The 19318-nt window shown below is 38.5% G+C and overlaps 1 protein-coding gene across 7 annotated transcripts in view; it reads left to right on the top strand.

Annotated features, from left to right (window-relative positions):
* Positions 1-19318, top strand: part of ART3 (ADP-ribosyltransferase 3 (inactive)) — a 117381-nt gene that overhangs the window by 72322 nt on the left and 25741 nt on the right. For 3 of the 7 annotated variants that reach the window (XM_036336910.1, XM_036336926.1, XM_036336934.1), the window contains exons 1-2: positions 12542-12689; positions 13865-13942. In XM_036336910.1, coding sequence (XP_036192803.1) covers positions 13874-13942 — 69 coding nt within the window. In that variant the 5' untranslated portion in view covers positions 12542-12689; positions 13865-13873. Of the gene's footprint in view, positions 1-12541; positions 12690-13226; positions 13316-13409; positions 13811-13864; positions 13943-19318 lie in introns of those variants that run through there. The other 4 variants (XM_036336951.1, XM_036336961.1, XM_036336917.1 and 1 more) reach the window with 3 other exon arrangements.

Genomic DNA, 19318 nt, shown 5'->3' on the forward strand with positions numbered 1-19318 from the left:
ACTCTTTTTCTAAAAAAAAAAAATCAATAGAAAAACTCTTTGGATGAGGATTGACAAAAAAATTATTAAATGAATGAATCATTAAAACTTGTTGAAAATATTAATATATGTATACATCTACATACTAGATTCTAATATAATTCAGAGTTAAAAGCATCATTAACCAATGCTTCTTAAATGCATCTTGGATATATTTTTGTACTTTATGCTATTTTAAGGTGGAAGTAGGGAGAAAGAAATGAGTACAAAAGAAGCTTATAAGCTAGGTAGGAAGGCAAGATTCACAAAAAGAGAAAATATGAAAAAATGTTGCATTCTGTTGCAAAACTAGAAAATTGGCTTAAAATATAGTACCTCTGCTTGTACTACATGCATTCCTTTGAGAATTTCCAATAAGTACTTATGTATTTATATATCATTAACTATTTGATAGAGACTTGAGGAACATAAGAAATAGGAAAACTAATAGTATTATAAACCTATAATTGAAAACTAGTTGATATATGGAATCTAATGAACAAAAAAAACTGAAAAGACTGACAGAGGTCAGAGGGGAGGGGAAGGGGTAGACTGGATGAAATAAGGTAAAGAGATTAGGCAAGGAACATAATATGTGTATCCCATGGACAGACAGCAGTGTGGTGAGATATAATACTAAAGGCACTATCCATGAAAGAAATAATTGATAAGATGCACTTCACTAATATTAAAAACTTCTCCACAAGAAAACAATATTAGGAGAATGAGAAACAAAAGCCACAGACTGAGAGAAAAGGCACATCTGATAAAGGACTATTATCCAAAATATACAAAGAACTCTTAAAAATCAACAATAAGGAAACAAGAAAACCTGATTTAAAATGGACCATAGCCTTAACAGACACATCACTGAAGAAGATATACATATGGCAAATAAAGTATATGAAAAAATTCCCTACATTATATGTCCTCAGGGAAATGCAATATCATGATTCCCAGCTTTCTCATTTTAAATTTGTTACCATCACCTGACAGTATCTTGAGGCTAACAATTCTGTCTTAAAAAAATTTAATGTCTCTCACCTCATGGAACACATAGCAGCCAATATTTGTGAATTACTTGTTTGTGTAAACCTTGTGTGCAGGTTACCGTATTTAGAGGATGAATGAAGTATAGATTACATTCACTTGGCTTTAGTTTCCATCCAGCACCTAGGAAAATACCCACTGATAACAGTGCTTCCCACTTGCAAGTGTTCCTCTCACAATGGTGAAGGAATAAAGTTAACTTATAAATATCAGAGCATTGACATTAAACTCTATGGTCTGGCACATAGAGGACAACCCGAGTACTTTTTTGAGTAAATATTTGAGTGAATGAATGAATTACTACCTTTGCAGAATCATATGGATACAGAGAATCCCACAAAAATCTAACGTCTGGAGTAACCTGTATAATCCGTCATTCAAGAATGGCCTTTGCGGAGAATTCTGGGGTTGTTGACTCCTGTATGCTGGGTTCTTGTATCTCTTTTTTCTAGAGAATATCTTTAAAGTATCTTTTCTAGATTAGTAGATAGCTTTTTTCTTCTGAAGTGCTTCATGAACACAAGGGGGCCTTTAATTTTACTAATGCCATATTTCAGTTCTTGGTTTTCTACCTTAATTGGTGTCAACATTATTCTCAGTCAGAAATTCTATTTGTAATCTACTGAACCAAAATCTTGCTTTGCATGTTTTGGAAGTCTCCTGAAAGGATAGAATGTAATATGCCCTGTTTGCTTCTCTTCAGAGGTGGTTTATTATCCAAAATCAATGACTAGTGTATGAGAAACCAAATCTTCAACACTTTCCATGGGTCATTCATACTTGGTTTAATGATTTAAACCATACAGCGATTTTCAAATGGTGTGCCACAAACACTTTTGAAACATGCAATACCTGACTATTTAGTCAGGGGCACTGACCTCTTTTCCCAGATGGTCAAATAAAAAACAGCCAACACAACAATAGCCGTCTGATGGGAATGGATAAAAATTATACCTATTTTTTGTCAGATAAGCCAAAAAATACATTTTTGGTATGCTGCAGATTCTTAGTACTTAGTTTATGAATGCCTTGAGATGAAAAAGATTGAAAATCATTGGCCTAGAGAGTTTTAGGTGCTCAATAAAATGATTCTCTAAATAGTTTTAAAAAAATTGTTCCACAGTAGACTCAGTTACTTTATTTCTGTGGTGAATATTTGTGGGTTGGACTCTGATGCTTTGCTTTAGATTTCTTGAGAACCAATCAAGTTATCTGATTTAAATAATAACAAACATAAAGGCTGACTACAGATTTCAATGTAGTAAAAAATTTTCTGGAGTGAAATTTAGAGCTGCAAAACAGATTTATAAGACAATAGCAGGTTACCTAAGAACAGTTGTAATTCACTTGGCTTTAGCTTCCATCAGCACACAGGAAAACAGTTATTGGATAACTTAGTGCTTCCCACTTACAGGTGCTCCTGTCACCATGGTGATGAAAATAAAGCTAATGTACAAATATTAAAGCATTGGCATTGAATACTATGGTCTGGCACATAGTGTTGTATGTGAGCTTGTGACTGAGTGTATCTGTTTGTAACAGGGTCTGTTTGTTACATTTTTGCTAAGACCTAGAGGTATGCTAGTATACTTTTAAGTAACAGTTCCTCTAAGTGTTCAGTGAGGCCCAAATTATAATTTCCAGTGCCCTGAAACAGGACACCTTATCTGTCACTGGAAAGTCCCTATAAGTAAAGCTTCTTCCTGAGGAAGTGGACATTAGACCTTAAAATGTCAAGTTGTTGCCCTTAGGTCCTGAGCATGCTGATACTGTTCCTGCTAATGTTTATCCAGGAAATCTTAAGCTTAATAATGCTACTGACTTTCTTTCTTCCCTCGATCTCTCCACCCCTCTCCTTCTTTCCTAAACATTTATGAAGTGCCTATAGTGTGAAAGACATACTAACGATGCTAGGAGATGTGACAGTATGGTAACATATATCATGAGTGACATATGAGAAATTTCTAAAGGAGTGAGTATATTTTGAAATACCATACCTCCCACACTTTAATAAACCCACTCCACAAATATACATCTACACTTTGAAATCATTGCCATAGAGACCCATTTTCCTTGATAAGAATGTATTTGTCTCTTTCACTGCAATAGAAAAAGAGGTTGAGAATTAAAGCCTAGAGCTTTAAAAATCTACCAACAAAAACATGTTCACAAGCATGATAATATATTACCTTACATTTATTATATATTGAATGTTATAGGGCAAATATTCTGTATAAATACTTCATAGGTATGCTTTTCATTCCCAGCTATAAAGTCTGTTCTGTCTTTATGCTGATCACCTTTAAGAGTAAACCCAAGGGCAGGAAAAATTAGATTATGCCAGAGAAAGTTGGTCCACAGGATAGAGGAGAAGGAAATAACATATAGGAAGTACCCCAAACAAGAACTGGGAGTAGAAGAATTGATTCCAGAACAGAAAGAAAAGGAGAAGGGGGAAAGATTAGACTCCTGTGTCCTGGTTCCCATAGACTGAAACCCTGGAAAAAGTTAATGTAGCAGTTTAGAAACAACCCAATATATTTCAGGAAATCCTTGAGCAGTGGAAATTGTTTTCTTGCCTCTCCTTGGGCCATATTCAAGGTCTCTTAGAAAAGCAACATGTCTAATGTGGGACCACCTAGGCAATAAGTTGGAAATAGTAAAATAGCAGAATGAGCTGGGACTAGACATAGGTCCCTCTCCAGTTTTCTGTAAAATCAAGAAAGTTTTCTGTAAAATCAAGGTTGTTGCGGTGGAATTCCTAGGTTTTGCTTTGGGCCTAATGAAGGTAACTGGGTACAAACCAGTTAATCTATAAGATGTTCAGCAAGGCCAAGGAAGCTCATCTAGGATTTGTGGGAGGACCACCTACTAAGGGGGGAGGACATAGAAATTATTCTTTAGAATACCCTATGCCAGGACACTGTGGTGGGGGAATTTACCAATTGAGCATTCAAAATCTGTAGAGAACACTAAATTACTGAACCAGTAATTAAATGTCACCATTGCTGGAGACCAGACTAACAGCTAGAGCTAGCAGAAAACAGACCACAATTTTCCCCAATAGCAGAATACCACAATGTAGATGAAGAACCACATGCAAAAAGGAAACTGTAATTCTCTATATTGGAAATCAATTTAGTTCACAAACCCTCATGTGCACTAAAGGTAGATACATTAATTTTGCCAATTAAAATTTAGTCACTTATGAGTTGAAACAGCCTTCTTTAAGTAATTAAAAAAAATTTTTTTTATTGATTTTAGAGAGAGAGGAAGGGAGGCAGAGAGAGAAACATCTATCTGTTGCCTCCCTGTTTGAACCCATTCCTGGGCATGCACCCTGATTGGGAATCAAACTGGCAACCTTTTGGTGTCGGTGCTCAACCAACTGAGCCACACTGGCCAGGGCTAAGTAAATATTTAAATGCATAATTCTTTTCTCCATTTTCCCCCCTTCTGTCCTTCCAAAGAGCAATCTGTAGAGGTATCATGTTCTGGTGCTGACCTCTAGTGGCCACTGGCCTTCAGTGAAATGTCTGATTCTGCCTGATTTTTTTTTAAATCTTCACCAGATGATATTTTTTCCATTGATTTTCCGAGAATGGATGAGGGAGGAAGGGAGGGGGAGAGGGAGAACAGAAGAGAGAGACAGACAGACAGACAGACAGAAAGACATTGATTGGTTGCCTCCTGCACACAGAAACCGAGGTGCATGTCTGGGGGCCAGCACTCTAACCACTCTAACCACTGAGCCAAAACATCCAGGGACCTGCTTGGTCTTTGGAAGATGGTAATTTATATTCACTGCTGTCATATCTTACTTTAGCCTCTGTCTCTGTGATACATGATACATGTACTTTGCATTACCTTATCACAACTATAAGCTCCTTTGGCTCTTTCATGTCTCCTTCAGCCTCTTCCATGGGCCATTGCAACATTTCAGATGCTTACAGTAGTGGTCTTTAAATTGAGATATAAATAACTCTGGGGGTACACCAAGACATTCCAAGGAGTATGTGGACAAGGTTGTTGTTTTTTATTACTTTAAAAAATCAGATGTTCTTAGGTATAATTTATATAAATAAAGTCGACCAATTTTAAGTGTACAATTAAGTGTAACTTTTGACAGACGTACATCATGTAACCACCATAGAGTTATGATATAAAGCATTACATCACATTCCAAAAAGTTCCTTCATGCTCTTTGTAGTCAATCTCCTCCCTCAACCCAAGGCCATGGCCATCACTGATCTGCTGTCACTAAAATATAATTTAAATATTATCATACAATATATAACCTGTTGTGACTGAATTTTTAGCATAATGCTTTTGAGATTCATCCATGATGTTGCATGTATCAGTAGTTCATTCCTTTCTAAACATGGCATTATTGAGATATAATTCAGATACCATAAGATTCACCCATTTAAAGTGTATGAGTTAGTGTTTTTTAGCATACTTATTGAATTATGCAATAACCACTACAGTCAGTTTTAGAACTTCTGATCTAAAAAAGGAAGTTTGTTTCTTCTTATTGCTAAGTAGGATTCTATTTGTTTTTCCATTGACCAGTTGATGGAAATTTGAGTTATTTCTATTTTTTGATTATTATGAATCAAACTGTTATGAACATTTGAGTATAAGTCTGTGTGAACATATGCTTTAATTTCTCTTGGGTAAATATATAGGAGTAGAATTGCTGGGTCTTATTGTAAATATATGTTTAACTCAATAAAAATTGTCTAATTGTTTTCAAAAGTAACTGTACTATTTTGCACTTCCACTAGCAATGTGTGAGAGTTTCAGTTGCTCCATTCACATCCACATCAGCATTTGATGTTGTCAGTCTTTTAAATTGTAGCCATTTTAATGGGTATATCATAGTTTTAATTTACATTTATGGATGCCTAATGATGTTGAACATCTTTTCTTGCTTTGTCACTCATACATTTTCCTTGGTGAAATGTCAAGTCAAATCTTTTGCCCACACCAGTCATTAAAATCAGTCTTTTCCAGCCCTGCCAGCATGGCTTAGTGGTTGAACGATTCACCTATGAACCAGGAGATCATGGTTTGATTCCCAGTTGAGGGCCGATTCCCAGTGTGGGGCATGCAGGAGGCAGCTGATCAATGGCTCTCTCATCATTGATATTTCTATCTCTCTCTCCCTCTCCCTTCCTGTCTGAAATCAGTAAAAATATATTTTAAAAAATCAGTCTTGCCAAAACCGGTTTGGCTCAGTGGATAGAGCGTCGGCCTGCAGACTGAAGGGTCCCGGGTTCGATTCCGGTCAAGGGCATGTACCTGGGTTGCGGGCATATCCCCAGTGGGAGATGTGCAGGAGGCAGCTGATCGGTGTTTCTCTCTCATCGATGTTTCTAACTCTCTATCTCTCTCCCTTCCTCTCTGTAAAAAATCAATAAAATATATTTTTTAAAAAAAATCAGTCTTTCCCTTGCTTGGAAAAGCTACAGTGTTGATTCAATTCAATTTTACCTATGCCACATTTACTCATGGAACTAAATGTAGCTGGAGAAAAATGCATTGGCTTCATTTTGAACTCAAGTAGGCCCTCAATGTAGCCCAGCAATCATACTTCATTTACTCTTCTACTTTTCTAGATGACGATTCTAGAACAGAATCAATTTAGAATTGATTCTTCTCCAATATCATCAAATCTCTACCAGTTTAACTATCATCTTTTGTTATTAATTTTTAAAATATATTTTATTGATTTCAGAGAAGAAGGGAGAGGGAGAGAGAGATAGAAACATCAATGATGAGAGAGAATCATCAATCAGCTGCCTCCTGCATGCCCCCTACTGGGGACTGAGCCCACAATCAGAGGCATGTGCCTTGACCAGGAATCAAACCGTGACCTCAACCAACCATTGGCCAGGCTATTCTGAATTTTTTTCTGAGAAGTTTAATACAATTAGAAAAGAATCCTCACCATCACAATCACTACTTTCCAACATCAGTCAATATGCTGTGCCTTCCCTCTTATTCTGATCTAAGGCCATCTTATCTACTTGTATTCTAGGTCCTACACCCTTTTGCCTAGTCAAGGACATTGATCCAGTATTTCTCTATTCTCTTTCCTATATTATCAATTCTCCCCTCCTTCTCCTAAATTACCAATTTTCATCCTCTCTACCTAATCATTATTCAAAAATGCTATTATTTACCATCTTTAAAATGTTTTCTCTTGTGTCCTCTTCTTTATTTTTTCCTCTAACCCTTCCATTAAGCTACTGCCACATTGTTTTTCTCTCCTTTAAGAAACACTTTTTGGAAGAGTTCAGTATTTCTCCAATTCCTTTTCTTTCTATTCTCAGGCCATTTCAACCAGGCTTTCATTCCCACCATTCCATTAAAATTGCTCTTATCAAGGCTGTTAATATCTTCCACATTGTTAAATCCACTTATCATTTCCCTGTCCTGATCTTATTTGACCTAGCAGAAGCATTTGACACTTTTGATCTTTTCTTTCTCTTGGAAATGTTTTATGCCGGGGTCCAACCCCAGCAGGTCCAGGGGTCCCCAAAGGTGTGGACGGAGTCGGCGAAGAAGGAAGGACACGGAGACAGTGTTCAGTTGATCAGCAGCCTAGCCAGGATCTCCAGCCAAGTTCTGGTCTGGATCTCCAGAGAGGTTCTGCCGTTTATTGTCTTGTTACATCCATATTTATCCCAGTTGATTTTAATCCTGTCAATTTCTGTTACAAAGGTTAGGGCGTTTCTTATCTCCATTCCAGGGAGTAAAGATTATGTAGCTTAAGCATGATTGTTTGTAGTGATTAACTACCCACCTGGCACTTAGTTAAGGAGTTTCATCCCCTCCCTGACTTCAGGGAAAAATTCCTACCTGGGGAAACAACCTTTCTCGGAGAGGTGACCTTGGTTAAAACACATAGCGCTAAGGGGAGCAAACATATTAAGAACAGTATGCTATATACGCCAGGTCCCTTGAAACATATGCTGTGCAGATGTTTCTTTCCTGCAGCGACTGTGTCAAGCAGCAAGGATGGACCGGCTTCCGGCAAATTCCCCCTTTTTTATTTTTTAAATGATCACACATGCAAATCAGTGGCCACCTCTCAGATTGGGCCATTTAAGTCTCGGAAGAAGAGTGGCAAGCAATGATAGTGAGCATAGCTATAAACATAGTGGATGGAGCGCAGAAGGAGCCCCATTCCTGTAGAAGGTTGCCAGCCTCTTCAGTCAAGGGATTTCAGCTGTCCTCAAGTTGTTGGTTTGATTGTCTTTGTTGGTCTGGCTAGCGGGCGGCGTCACTGGCGACAGGCTTCCCGAAGCGTCAGCAAGTTGAAGGGCTGCATCAAAGGGTCCATCAGGGCCGTTGTTGATGGTGGTGTCGATGTCCGAGGAGGAGTAAGCTGTGCCCTCTGGATCCAGCTGATATGGAAAATGGAGGGTAGTAGAAAAAGAAGAGAAAGCAAAAGAACTACAAGGCATGGAAGTGTTTAGAAAAAAGAGGGAGAAGAAAGGGAAGAAGGCAGCATCCTGACACAGCCCTTTCCTTCAGCTTCCCCTTTCCCTGTGGTCCAAGGTAGAAATGGGAAACAAGTCCTGTTGCAGTGAGAGGGCAGCTGCTGCCTGCCAGTCTCTGTCTTTACCTGGGTCCCGATCTGAGCTGGGCATGGGAAGCAGGAAGCAGCCATGGGGACAGGAGACCTTCCTCAGAAGGGGCGAGTGTTCAAGCCCCTGAACCATTGGGGAGGGGGGTCTGTGCCCCACCTTTGTTGCACCCCAAGTTTTCTCCTACTGGCCCCCGACTGTGCCTGTCTTAGGTTGCCCCACCCTGTGGAGTCTTACCCGTCGTTGACTACCAGCCATCTCTGGGCCAAGTAGGGTGATGTGAGGTTCAGTTTTGTCTCCTTGATAGCCTATGTCCCTCTGGCCTCCATGCCCAGCAACTGCCTTTGGATTCCCTCGCCTGCTGGCGGGGCTCTGGCATTGATCATAGGGAACTCAGGTTTCTTCTCTAGAGAGGGCCCAGCTTACGCCATTGGGCCAGACCAACAAAGACAATCAAACCAACAACTTGAGGACAGCTGAAATCCCTTGACTGAAGAGGCTGGCAACCTTCTACAGGAATGGGGCTCCTTCTGCGCTCCATCCACTATGTTTATAGCTATGCTCACTATCATTGCTTGCCACTCTTCTTCCGAGACTTAAATGGCCCAATCTGAGAGGTGGCCACTGATTTGCATGCGTGATCATTTAAAAAATAAAAAAGGGGGAATTTGCCGGAAGCCGGTCCATCCTTGCTGCTTGACACAGTCGCTGCAGGAAAGAAACATCTGCACAGCATATGTTTCAAGGGACCTGGCGTATATAGCATACTGTTCTTAATATGTTTGCTCCCCTTAGCGCTATGTGTTTTAACCAAGGTCACCTCTCCAAGAAAGGTTGTTTCCCCAGGTAGGAATTTTTCCCTGAAGTCAGGGAGGGGATGAAACTCCTTAACTAAGTGCCAGGCGGGTAGTTAATCACTACAAACAATCATGCTTAAGCTACATAATCTTTACTCCCTGGAATGGAGATAAGAAACGCCCTAACCTTTGTAACAGAAATTGACAGGATTAAAATCAACTGGGATAAATATGGATGTAACAAGACAGTAAACGGCAGAACCTCGCTGGAGATCCAGACCAGAACTTGGCTGGAGATCCTGGCTGGAGATCCTGGCTAGGCTGCTGATCAACTGAACACTGTCTCCGTGTCCTTCCTTCTTTGCCGACTCCGTCCACACCTTTGGGGACCCCTGGACCTGCTGGGGTTGGACCCCGGCAGTTTCTTCACCTGACTTCTAGGACATCCATTACACAGAGTCTTCCCTATTTTAGTCATTGACATCTTTATCCTTCTAGTTATTCAAGCTAAAAATCTTGGAATTATTCTTTACCTCTCTCTCTCTTGCAGCCCACATGCACTCTGTCAGTGCATCCTAACGCTTCAATATTAAAATTATATTCTGAATTTAAGTCCAAACATTTTTATTATGTAAGAAATTGGTATCACTATTGATCATTTCCATTTACTTTTTAATAAATTATCTTTTTAAAAATATATTAGCTTTTTAGAACCCACAAATACTTTTTCTTACCATATTTGAAAATATGGTTAATTTAATCTTCAAAAGGAGTATTTTTTAACAAACTCAAAGACAACCACACACATACATATACCCTCCTCACCTTTACTGCTACCATCATTGTTTGAGCCACCACAATTTCTACTAGCATTATTATAATAACCTGTAAACTGGTCTTCCTACTTTTACCCTACAGATTATTCTCAGCATAACAGCCAGGATGATCCTCTTAAAAAAGAAGTCAGATCCTGCCATTCCTCTACTCGAACCTTATAATTTGCTCCCTTTTTCTTAGAATAAAATCCAACATTCTTCCAGTGGCCTGCAAAGACATCTTACAACACCCCTCTGACTATATCTCCTACTATTCTTCTCTTACCTATTTGTTCCATCCATATTGGCCTGCTTGAATTCCCTCTGCCTGACCACTCTTCCACCACAGTCTTCATGGCTGATCTCCCCCATTTCTTTCAAGACTTTGCTCAAATGTAACCTTTTCAGTGAGTTATCCCTAACCATCCAATTTAAATTGAAAACTCCCCATGCACTCCTAATCTTCCTTGTACTACTATTTTTTTAAAGGAGTACTTACTATATTTTAACATACTTATGTAATTTACTTATTTATTTTAGTTGTTATTTGACTGCCTCCTCCCACAAGAATATAAATTTGACAAGGGCAAGATGTTTATTTTGTTCACTGTTATACCCCCAGTACCTGGGAAAAATAGTGCTGGGAACATTGGGAGGACTCAAATATTTGTTGAATGAATGATATCAAGAGTTTTAAAATGGAAGAAAACAGGAATGGAACAAAGACATACTGGGAATAAACAAGGCAAAACTTGCTTTGAACTTCACACAGTGTTTATTATGTTCTTTCAGGTGAACTCAGTCTTTTGGGTGATAGATGAATCTAGTAGATTTGAGAAGGCCAAAGATGGGGAAATCCCACCACCGCATTTCCTGTAGGCCCACATGCCTGGGACTTACAAGCAAGTCAGCATGAGCATAGGCCTGAAAACCTGTGCATACATTCTTTTTCCTTCTAACCAAACTCCATTTTTAAAAAATGATACTATTTCTAGGATTTTATTTAGTGTATTTAATCTTTTAAATTGCTTAGCCAGTGAGGTGAGAAGAGGTTAGAGGTTTTGAAGAGTCTAAAGAGTAGAGATGAGATGGGTTTTTATAAAAGTGGATGCACTTTATGATAATTTAAAATGTTTCATTGAGTAATATATATGTGTATACACACACACACAGAAAAATACACATAAGTATATAGGTTAGTGAATTTTCACAAACTGAATATCAATGTAATCAATATCCAGAACCAAAAACAGAACCTAAGTAGCATCCCAGGTTCTTCCTTGTGCCTCTTCTCTTCCAGTTACTACGTCCCACTAAGAATAACCACTGTTCTGACATCTAAGGCCATAGATGTGTTTGTCTGGTTTTGTACTCCATGTAAATTAAATCATGTAGTATATGCACATGTGTGTCTTTTAATCATAATTTTGTTTATGAGATTTATCCACATTTGTTATGTGTCCTTAGAGGTTATTGCTTTTAATATTATAAAAAAAAATCCGTTGTATAATATACCACAATTTATCCATTCTACTTTTGATAGGTGATTGGATGACTTACAGTTTGGGGCGGTTATGAATAGAGCTACTATCTAATACATTCAATTAATGTATTTTGATGTATATATGCATGAATTTCCTAGGACACTCAAATTTTTTTTTATCCAGTCAGTGAACTCTGAGTATTCTTCAGCATGTTGTCAATATATTCACTATGTGTACTTCACTCAGATGAGAGTTACAGTTGCAGGTATTGTTACAAATCCTTCCCTTCTTAGTGCTGTCACTAGACTTTGTCTATACTTAAGATTCTTAACATGTATTCTGATTAAGTATACATATTCATATCTTTTATTAGATTGTGAATGCTTCTCAGTACTTTGTTTTGCTTGCTTGTGTATCCCAGCATCTGGTACAGTACCTGAAATGCAGTAAGCTGGTTGAATGAATGGTGATAACCATCGTCATTGCCAGCAGTTAACACAGCAAGTCCCCTTAGTTATGTGAACCATCTAGCTTGGGTAAAGTCTTGCTTTAGTTTGACATCTCAGGGTCAAAGGGTTAGGAATGGGAAGTGATCACTCTCTGAGAAGCCCAACACTAAGGGCTCAGAACTGAACACGCTGTGTGGTTAGAGGGAATTGCTGTGGCTTTACAAGCCTCTTGGAGATTTAATGTGTTAACAGCAGTGATTCCAAGGGATAGTGTGGGGGCCAGATATAAATAGCAGAACACAAATGGGGCAATGTGCCACTGCCAAGCTACTGCTGGGGGTGTTTATAAAAAGAAAAGCATTCCCTTCTCAGCTCTCACTGTCAACAACCTCCCATTCTGAAGACACGCTCACAACAGAGAGTGGGGAAACAGTTTGAGACCTAGCATCATTTAAATCTCCACAAGCAGAAAAGCCAGGTAAACATTTTTACTTATTTACACTCAGATTACAGCAGTGAAGAATTTAAAACTAAAACAACACCTGGTTTCCTAGCTTTCTTGGCACATACTGCTTTGTGACAGTTATTTGCCAAGTCTTATAGACCGAATCTTTTTTGGAAAGGGAAGTTTAACACAAAAGTGGCATGTTTGATATTATATTTTAATATCTTTAGTGAAACAGATAGCTCCTAAATAAAGGCAGGGACCTAGGGCCAAAGGGAAGACTATCTTCTTTTCTCTGCCTTCATCCCCATATTCAGATGCCAGGATATGGTGATGGGTACAATAAAATAGAGACTTTAGTTCAGTTCTGTAATGTTAAGTGTATTGTAAGTATGTGGCAGGAACTGTAGACCACCTTTAATGGGTCATTTATTGACTCTGGAACAGCTTCAGCCCTTAGGGCCACTTGCCCTCCTACTTACCCCTTTAGTCTCGTAAACACTGTGATGAATATTGGGCATTCAGCCAGCAGAGTTGTATAATCTTATTAGAATTGCTGCCTACCCAGTTCCTTCCTATTCTCATTCCTGCCTTCAGAAAGTTATGCAAGACACTTTATCCGTGGGCTTCTCTTGAATGTGAATATTGGGGAGAAGGAGGTACCCTAGGATAACCTTCTGCTTTGTACCACTACTGGCTTTATCATCTCCATTATCCCCAAATGGGGGTGACTTGACTTGCAAAGAGGATAGAAGAGTGGATGATGTGCATGGTCTCTAACTCCTGGAGAATTCTTAGAAACTGGGAGTTGGGAGACCAATTTTGAAACGTTTTTGTTTTTGTTTTTGTTGCTGTTAATTTCCTGAGTATGCTGAGGAGAGATGTATTGATAGCCAGAAAATATGAGCACCAGTGACTATGGTGGGAGAGACCACATATCTAGAGAAGAATGGAAATGGATAGATTTAATCTTGAGCAAATTGCTGAAGTTCTCTGAGTTTTTGTTTCCGCATCTGTAGAGTGCGGGTGTTAGATGAGCAGACAAAATCCAGGCCCTTCCAGCAATTGGAATTTATTGGTAATCACTTCCTGACCATCATGATACCTACTTCCACCCAAATGAAAATGTGTATAGTGGATAGTGCTCTACTTTGGTAAGTCTCTTTTTTTAAAGTCTATTAATTTGGAATTTCTTCATTTTAATTTAGAAGAGAAAAATGAAGACAGGACATTTTAAAATGGTCACCATGCTGCTGTCAGCTGTGATTCTAATGAATGTCTTCCAGGTAATATTGGAAATGGGAAGTACGTGGTCATTGGGCTAGGAACTCTTGATTTAACATTACCTAAGGCATCTGTGTGGTTCATAATGCAAATGAGAGCAGATAGAATATATAAATCAGTTTTTCAAGAAGCTTTCATATTTTCATTTTACATACTTGGTACATGTTAATTATAGAGGTTTGAAAAAATTAAAGTTAAGCAAAAAGAGGAGAGTAAAAATCATCCACAATCTCTCTACTCAGAGGGGAAAGACTCTTAATTTGTTGGTGTATAGTCTTGACTTCTCTCTCTCTCTCTATTTAATTTACAAAATGGGTTCATACAATACATATGTTTTTTGCCTTTTTAAGTTAATACTGTGCTATAAATGTCTCTCTGGATCACTAAATATTCTGGAAATATGTATTTTTTTTCCAAATAAGATGACACTGCAGTATTTGGTTACATGTTTTCTATTAAATTACTATATAATGACCATTTTCTCACATGCATTATTTTTTTTTCTGGTAGAACTTTTATCATTTTATTTTTTGAAGTTGAATCTTTACACATTCTGTAACATATTTTTTAATATATCTTTATTGATTTCAGAGAGGAAGGGAGAGGGAGAGAGAGAAACATCAGCGATGAGAGAAAATCATTGATTGGCTGCCTCCTGCACGCCCCCTACTGGGGATTGAGCCCACAACCCGGGCATGTGTCCTTGACTGGAATCGAACCTGGGACTCTTCAGTCCCCAGGCCGATGCTCTAGCCACTGAGCTAAACCAGCTAGGGCTCTATAACATATTTTTATGTAAAATTTGAACCAGTTATCTCACTTAATCCCCTCCCCCCACATTGTTAGCTGTCATGTCACCACTGATTATTTGTCCATTGACTTGAGGTACCTCCTTTAAAATATCTTGAATTCTTAAAAAATTATCTATTTTTTAATTTAATATTCTGATCCATTTTCTATAGAACGATTATGTATTCTGTTGCCTGTACTGTAGTGTGACTTTTAATTGAGATATAATTCACATATAAAAATTCGCAATTCAGTGGTTTTTGTAGATTCACCATGTTGTGCATAGTTTCACTATTGTCTCATTATAGACCTTCCATCAACCTAAAAAGAAGCCCTATGGCTATTAGCAGTCAGTTCCAATTCCTACTTCCCTGCATCCCCTGGCTATCCCACCTGTCTGCTTTCTGTGTCTATGGATTTGCCTATCTTGACATTCTGGACATTTCATCTGAATGGAATCAAGCAATACCCGTCCTTTTGTATGGCCTCTTTCATTGAGCATAATGTTTTTAAGGTTCATCTATATTGTAGCATATGTTAGTACTGCATTCTTCTCATACCTGAATAATATTCCATTGTATGGTTATTCCACATTTTGTTTATCCATGAAGCAATTTATGGACATTTGGGTTGTTCCCACTTTTTGTTCCTATGAATGAGTACTGCTGCTATGAACTTTCATGTATGTGTTTTTGTGTGAACATATATTTTTAATTATCTTGTGTATATACCTAGGAGTAGCATTGCTGGGTCATATGGTAACTCTATGTGTAACATTTTGAGGAACTGCTTAACTGTTTTCCACAGTGGCTGCATCTTACATTCCCATCAGCAGTGTATGAGGCCTCAGTTTCTCTACATCCTTGCCAACACTTAATTTCCTTTTTTTCTTATTAAAATAGCCACCCTAAATTATATGAAGTAGTATCTCACTGTGGTTTTGATTTACATTTTTAATATTCTTTTGCAACAAAAGTTTAAAGTGTTTTTCTATGCATTTGTATGATTTCTTTTCTGAACACTTAGATCATTTCTACATTTTTGTAATAAATTTTTGGTAATTTAATTTCATCAGTATTGGCCTTTGTTTCAATTGATAAATCAGAGGAAGAAAATATATAACCAGTGTGTTCACCTAGCCTTTTGTACCTGTCCCTTTAATGTCCATCCAGTGGTCCTTGAACAGTGGTGGCATTTGTGAACTTTTTCACTGTTCCAGGCACTCACTGTACAGAACACACAATCAACTGTGGCCTTGATCCAGAAAGAGTTGATGTCTAAAATTAGACTGGTGGAGACTGGTTAGAGGCATAGAACAGACAGGAACACATTGGATCAACTCTGATGTGATGCCGAGGAATGTGGGAGGTGGTAGTTTCAGGGTATGATGTCTTGTAATATGTTGAAGTCTTAAAGATAAATCAGGCATTGGTGCCCAGGATATCCTCTGGTACATTCTGTGCTGCAGAGGAAAGTGAATTTCTTGGCTAGGAGACAGCAGTGATTTAGTCTCCTGAGCTCAAATTCTCACTTCAAGAAACTGACCTACAGACCAGGAGTACAGGGGGTTTTCACAGAAGAATATTCTGTGGCTGGTAATCAAGAAAAATAGTTTCTGCCCTGACTGGTTTGGCCCAGTGGATAGAGCGTCAGCCTGTGGACTGAAAGGTCCCAGGTTCGATTCCGGTCAAGGGCATGTACCTTGGTTGCGGGCACATCCCTAGTAGGAGGTGTGCAGGAGGCAGCTGATCGATGTTTCTCTCTCATCGATGTTTCTAACTCTCTATCTCTCTCCTTTCCTCTCTGTAAAAAATCAATAAAAGATTTTTTTTAAAAAATGAAAAAGAAAAATAGTTTCTGATGCTGGTATTATAATTGTTTCATTTGTAAAATGATGTTATGAATTGACCTTTCAGCCCTTCATATGGGTTGTTATGAGAACAAAATTAAACCCTTTTAGAAGTGCTACATAAATTCCAATGGTCTTCATCACTGGAAATAACATTTTAATTAAGGGGACAGACTCTGGAACTAGATTGCTCAGGTTCAAATTTCAGTTCCAGACAAGTTACTCAATCTGTGTCTATAAAGTCTCCAACTAAGATCTCCAACTGAGAGTATAGCTTATGCAACCAGTGTGCCATAAAAGTAGTATAGAATAGTGGAAAGAGAGAATGATGTGGAGGGCATTATCCTTTCATTTGTAGAAACCCTTAAATGGTATCCCTGGGCAGATTTGCTCATCCTATTTTTTTTTTAAAAAGAAATCTTTACTGTTCAGATTATTACAGTTGTTCCTCTTCTTCACCCCATAACTCCCCTCCACCCGGTTCCCACCCCATGCCCTTACCACAACCCCTACTGTCCTTATCCATGGGTGTATGATTTTTGTCCAGTCTCTTCCCACACCCCCCAAACTCCCTTCCCCTGAGAATTGTCAGTCCACTCCCTTTCTATGTCCCTGATTCTATTATATTCACCAGTTTATTCTGTTTATCAGATTTTCTATTCACTTTATTTTTAGATTCACTTGTTGATAGATAGGTATTGGTTGTCACTTAGTTGTTCATAATTTTTATCTTTACCTTTTTATTCTTCCTCCTCTTAAAGAATACCCTTCAGCATTTCATATAATTCTGGTTTGGTGGTGATGAACTCCTTTAGCCTTTTCTTATCTGTGAAGCTCTTTTTTTTATTTTTTTTTCTATTATAATCACCAGTTTATTCTGTTTATCAGATTATTTATTCCCTTGATTTTTAGATTTACTTGTTGATAGATGTGTATTTATTGTTCATAGTTTGTATCTTTACCTTTTTCTTCTTCTTCCTCTTCTTAAAGGATACCTTTCAGCATTTCATATAATACTGGTTTGGTGGTGATGAACTCCTTTAGCTTTTCCTTATCTGTGAAGCTCTTTATCTGACCTTCAATTCTCCACCCTCTGCCCTTACCCCCCCACTGTCCTCATACCTAGGTGCACAATTTTTGTCCAGTCTCTTCCGGCATCTCCCACAACCCTTTCTCCACCAAGAATAGTGAGCCCATTCCCTTTCTATGTCCCTGATTCTATTATAATCAACAGTTCATTCTGTTCATCAGATTATTTATTCACTTGATTCTTAGATTCACTTGTTGATAGATGCATATTTGTTGTTCATAATTAGTATCTTTACCTTTTTCTTCTTCTTCCTCTTCTTAAAGGATACCTTTCAGCATTTCATATAATCCTGGTTTGGTGGTGATGAACTCCTTTAGCTTTTCCTTTTTTGTGAAGCTCTTTATCTGACCTTCAATTCTGAATGATAGCTCTGCTGGGTAGAGTAATCTTGGTTGTAGGTTCTTACTATTCATCACTTTGAATATTTCTTGCCACTCCCTTCTTGCCTGCATAGTTTCTGCTGAGAAATCAGCTGACAGTTGTATGGGTACTCGCTTGTAGGTAACTAACTGTTTTTCTCTTGCTGCTTTTAAGATTCTCTCTTTGTCTTTTGCCCTTGGCATTTTAATTATGATATGTCTTGGTGTGGTCCTCTTTGGATTCCTTTTGTTTGGGGTTCTCTGCACTTCCTGGACTTGTAAGTCTATTTCTTTCACCAGGTAGGGGAATTTTTCTGTCATTATTTCTTCAAATAGGTTTTCAATATCTTGTTCTCTCTCTTCTTCTGGCACCCCCATAATTCGGATGTTGGTATGCCTGAAGTTGTCCCACAAGCTCCCATAATCACCAGTTCTTCATACACTATCTTCATATTTTTGGATTCTTTTTTCATTTTGCTTTTCCGGTTGGATGTTTTTGCTTCTTCGTATTTCAAATCTTTGACTTGATTCTTGGGATCCTCTAGTCTGCTGTTGAATCTTTTTATATTCTTCTTTATTTCAGTCAGTGTATGCTTAATTCTAATTGGTCCTTTTTCATATCCTTGAGGGTCTCACTAAATTTCTCAGAGGTTTCTAGAAGATTCTTGAGTAACCTTATAACCATGGTTTTGAACTCTATATGCAGTAGTTTGCTTTCCTCCATTTCTTTCATTTGTGACATGTTTCTTTGTCTCCAAATTTTGACTGCTTCCCTGTGGAGATAGAGTAGCTTTGTGTGCTAGGTGTCCTATAGGGCCCAGTGGCTCAGCCTCCCTAATTACCTGAGTTGGACAGTCTTGGTGCACCCCCTTGTGGGCTGTGTGTACAATCTTGTTGTAATTAAGCCTTGATTGCTGTTGGTATCACTGGGAGGAATTGACCTCCAGGCCAATTTGCTGTGAGGACCAGTTGTGTCTACAATGGGAGATCTTCTGTGCTGGAGACACCCTTATGGGACAGGACTTGCTTCAGTGGGGCTTTGGCGCTCACTGAGTCTGCCCCCTGAGTTTGTCTCTTATGGATGTGAAGAGTTGTACTCCAGTATGGTCTCACTCTGACCACTGGGTACATTGGCTCTTGGATCTCCAAGGAAGTGCAAAGTCAGCCACTGCCTGAGGCCACCCAGCAGGAGCTACAGAGAGATCTCCAGATCCCTCCTCTTTGTTTGGGGTTTGGAGGTGCCCAGATGAGGCCCAGCTGTGAAGCAATGCAGGCTTCTGCCAAGCCTTAG

Source organism: Myotis myotis, unplaced genomic scaffold, assembly GCF_014108235.1.
Source record: "Myotis myotis isolate mMyoMyo1 unplaced genomic scaffold, mMyoMyo1.p scaffold_m19_p_1, whole genome shotgun sequence".
Taxonomy (NCBI): domain Eukaryota; kingdom Metazoa; phylum Chordata; class Mammalia; order Chiroptera; family Vespertilionidae; genus Myotis; species Myotis myotis.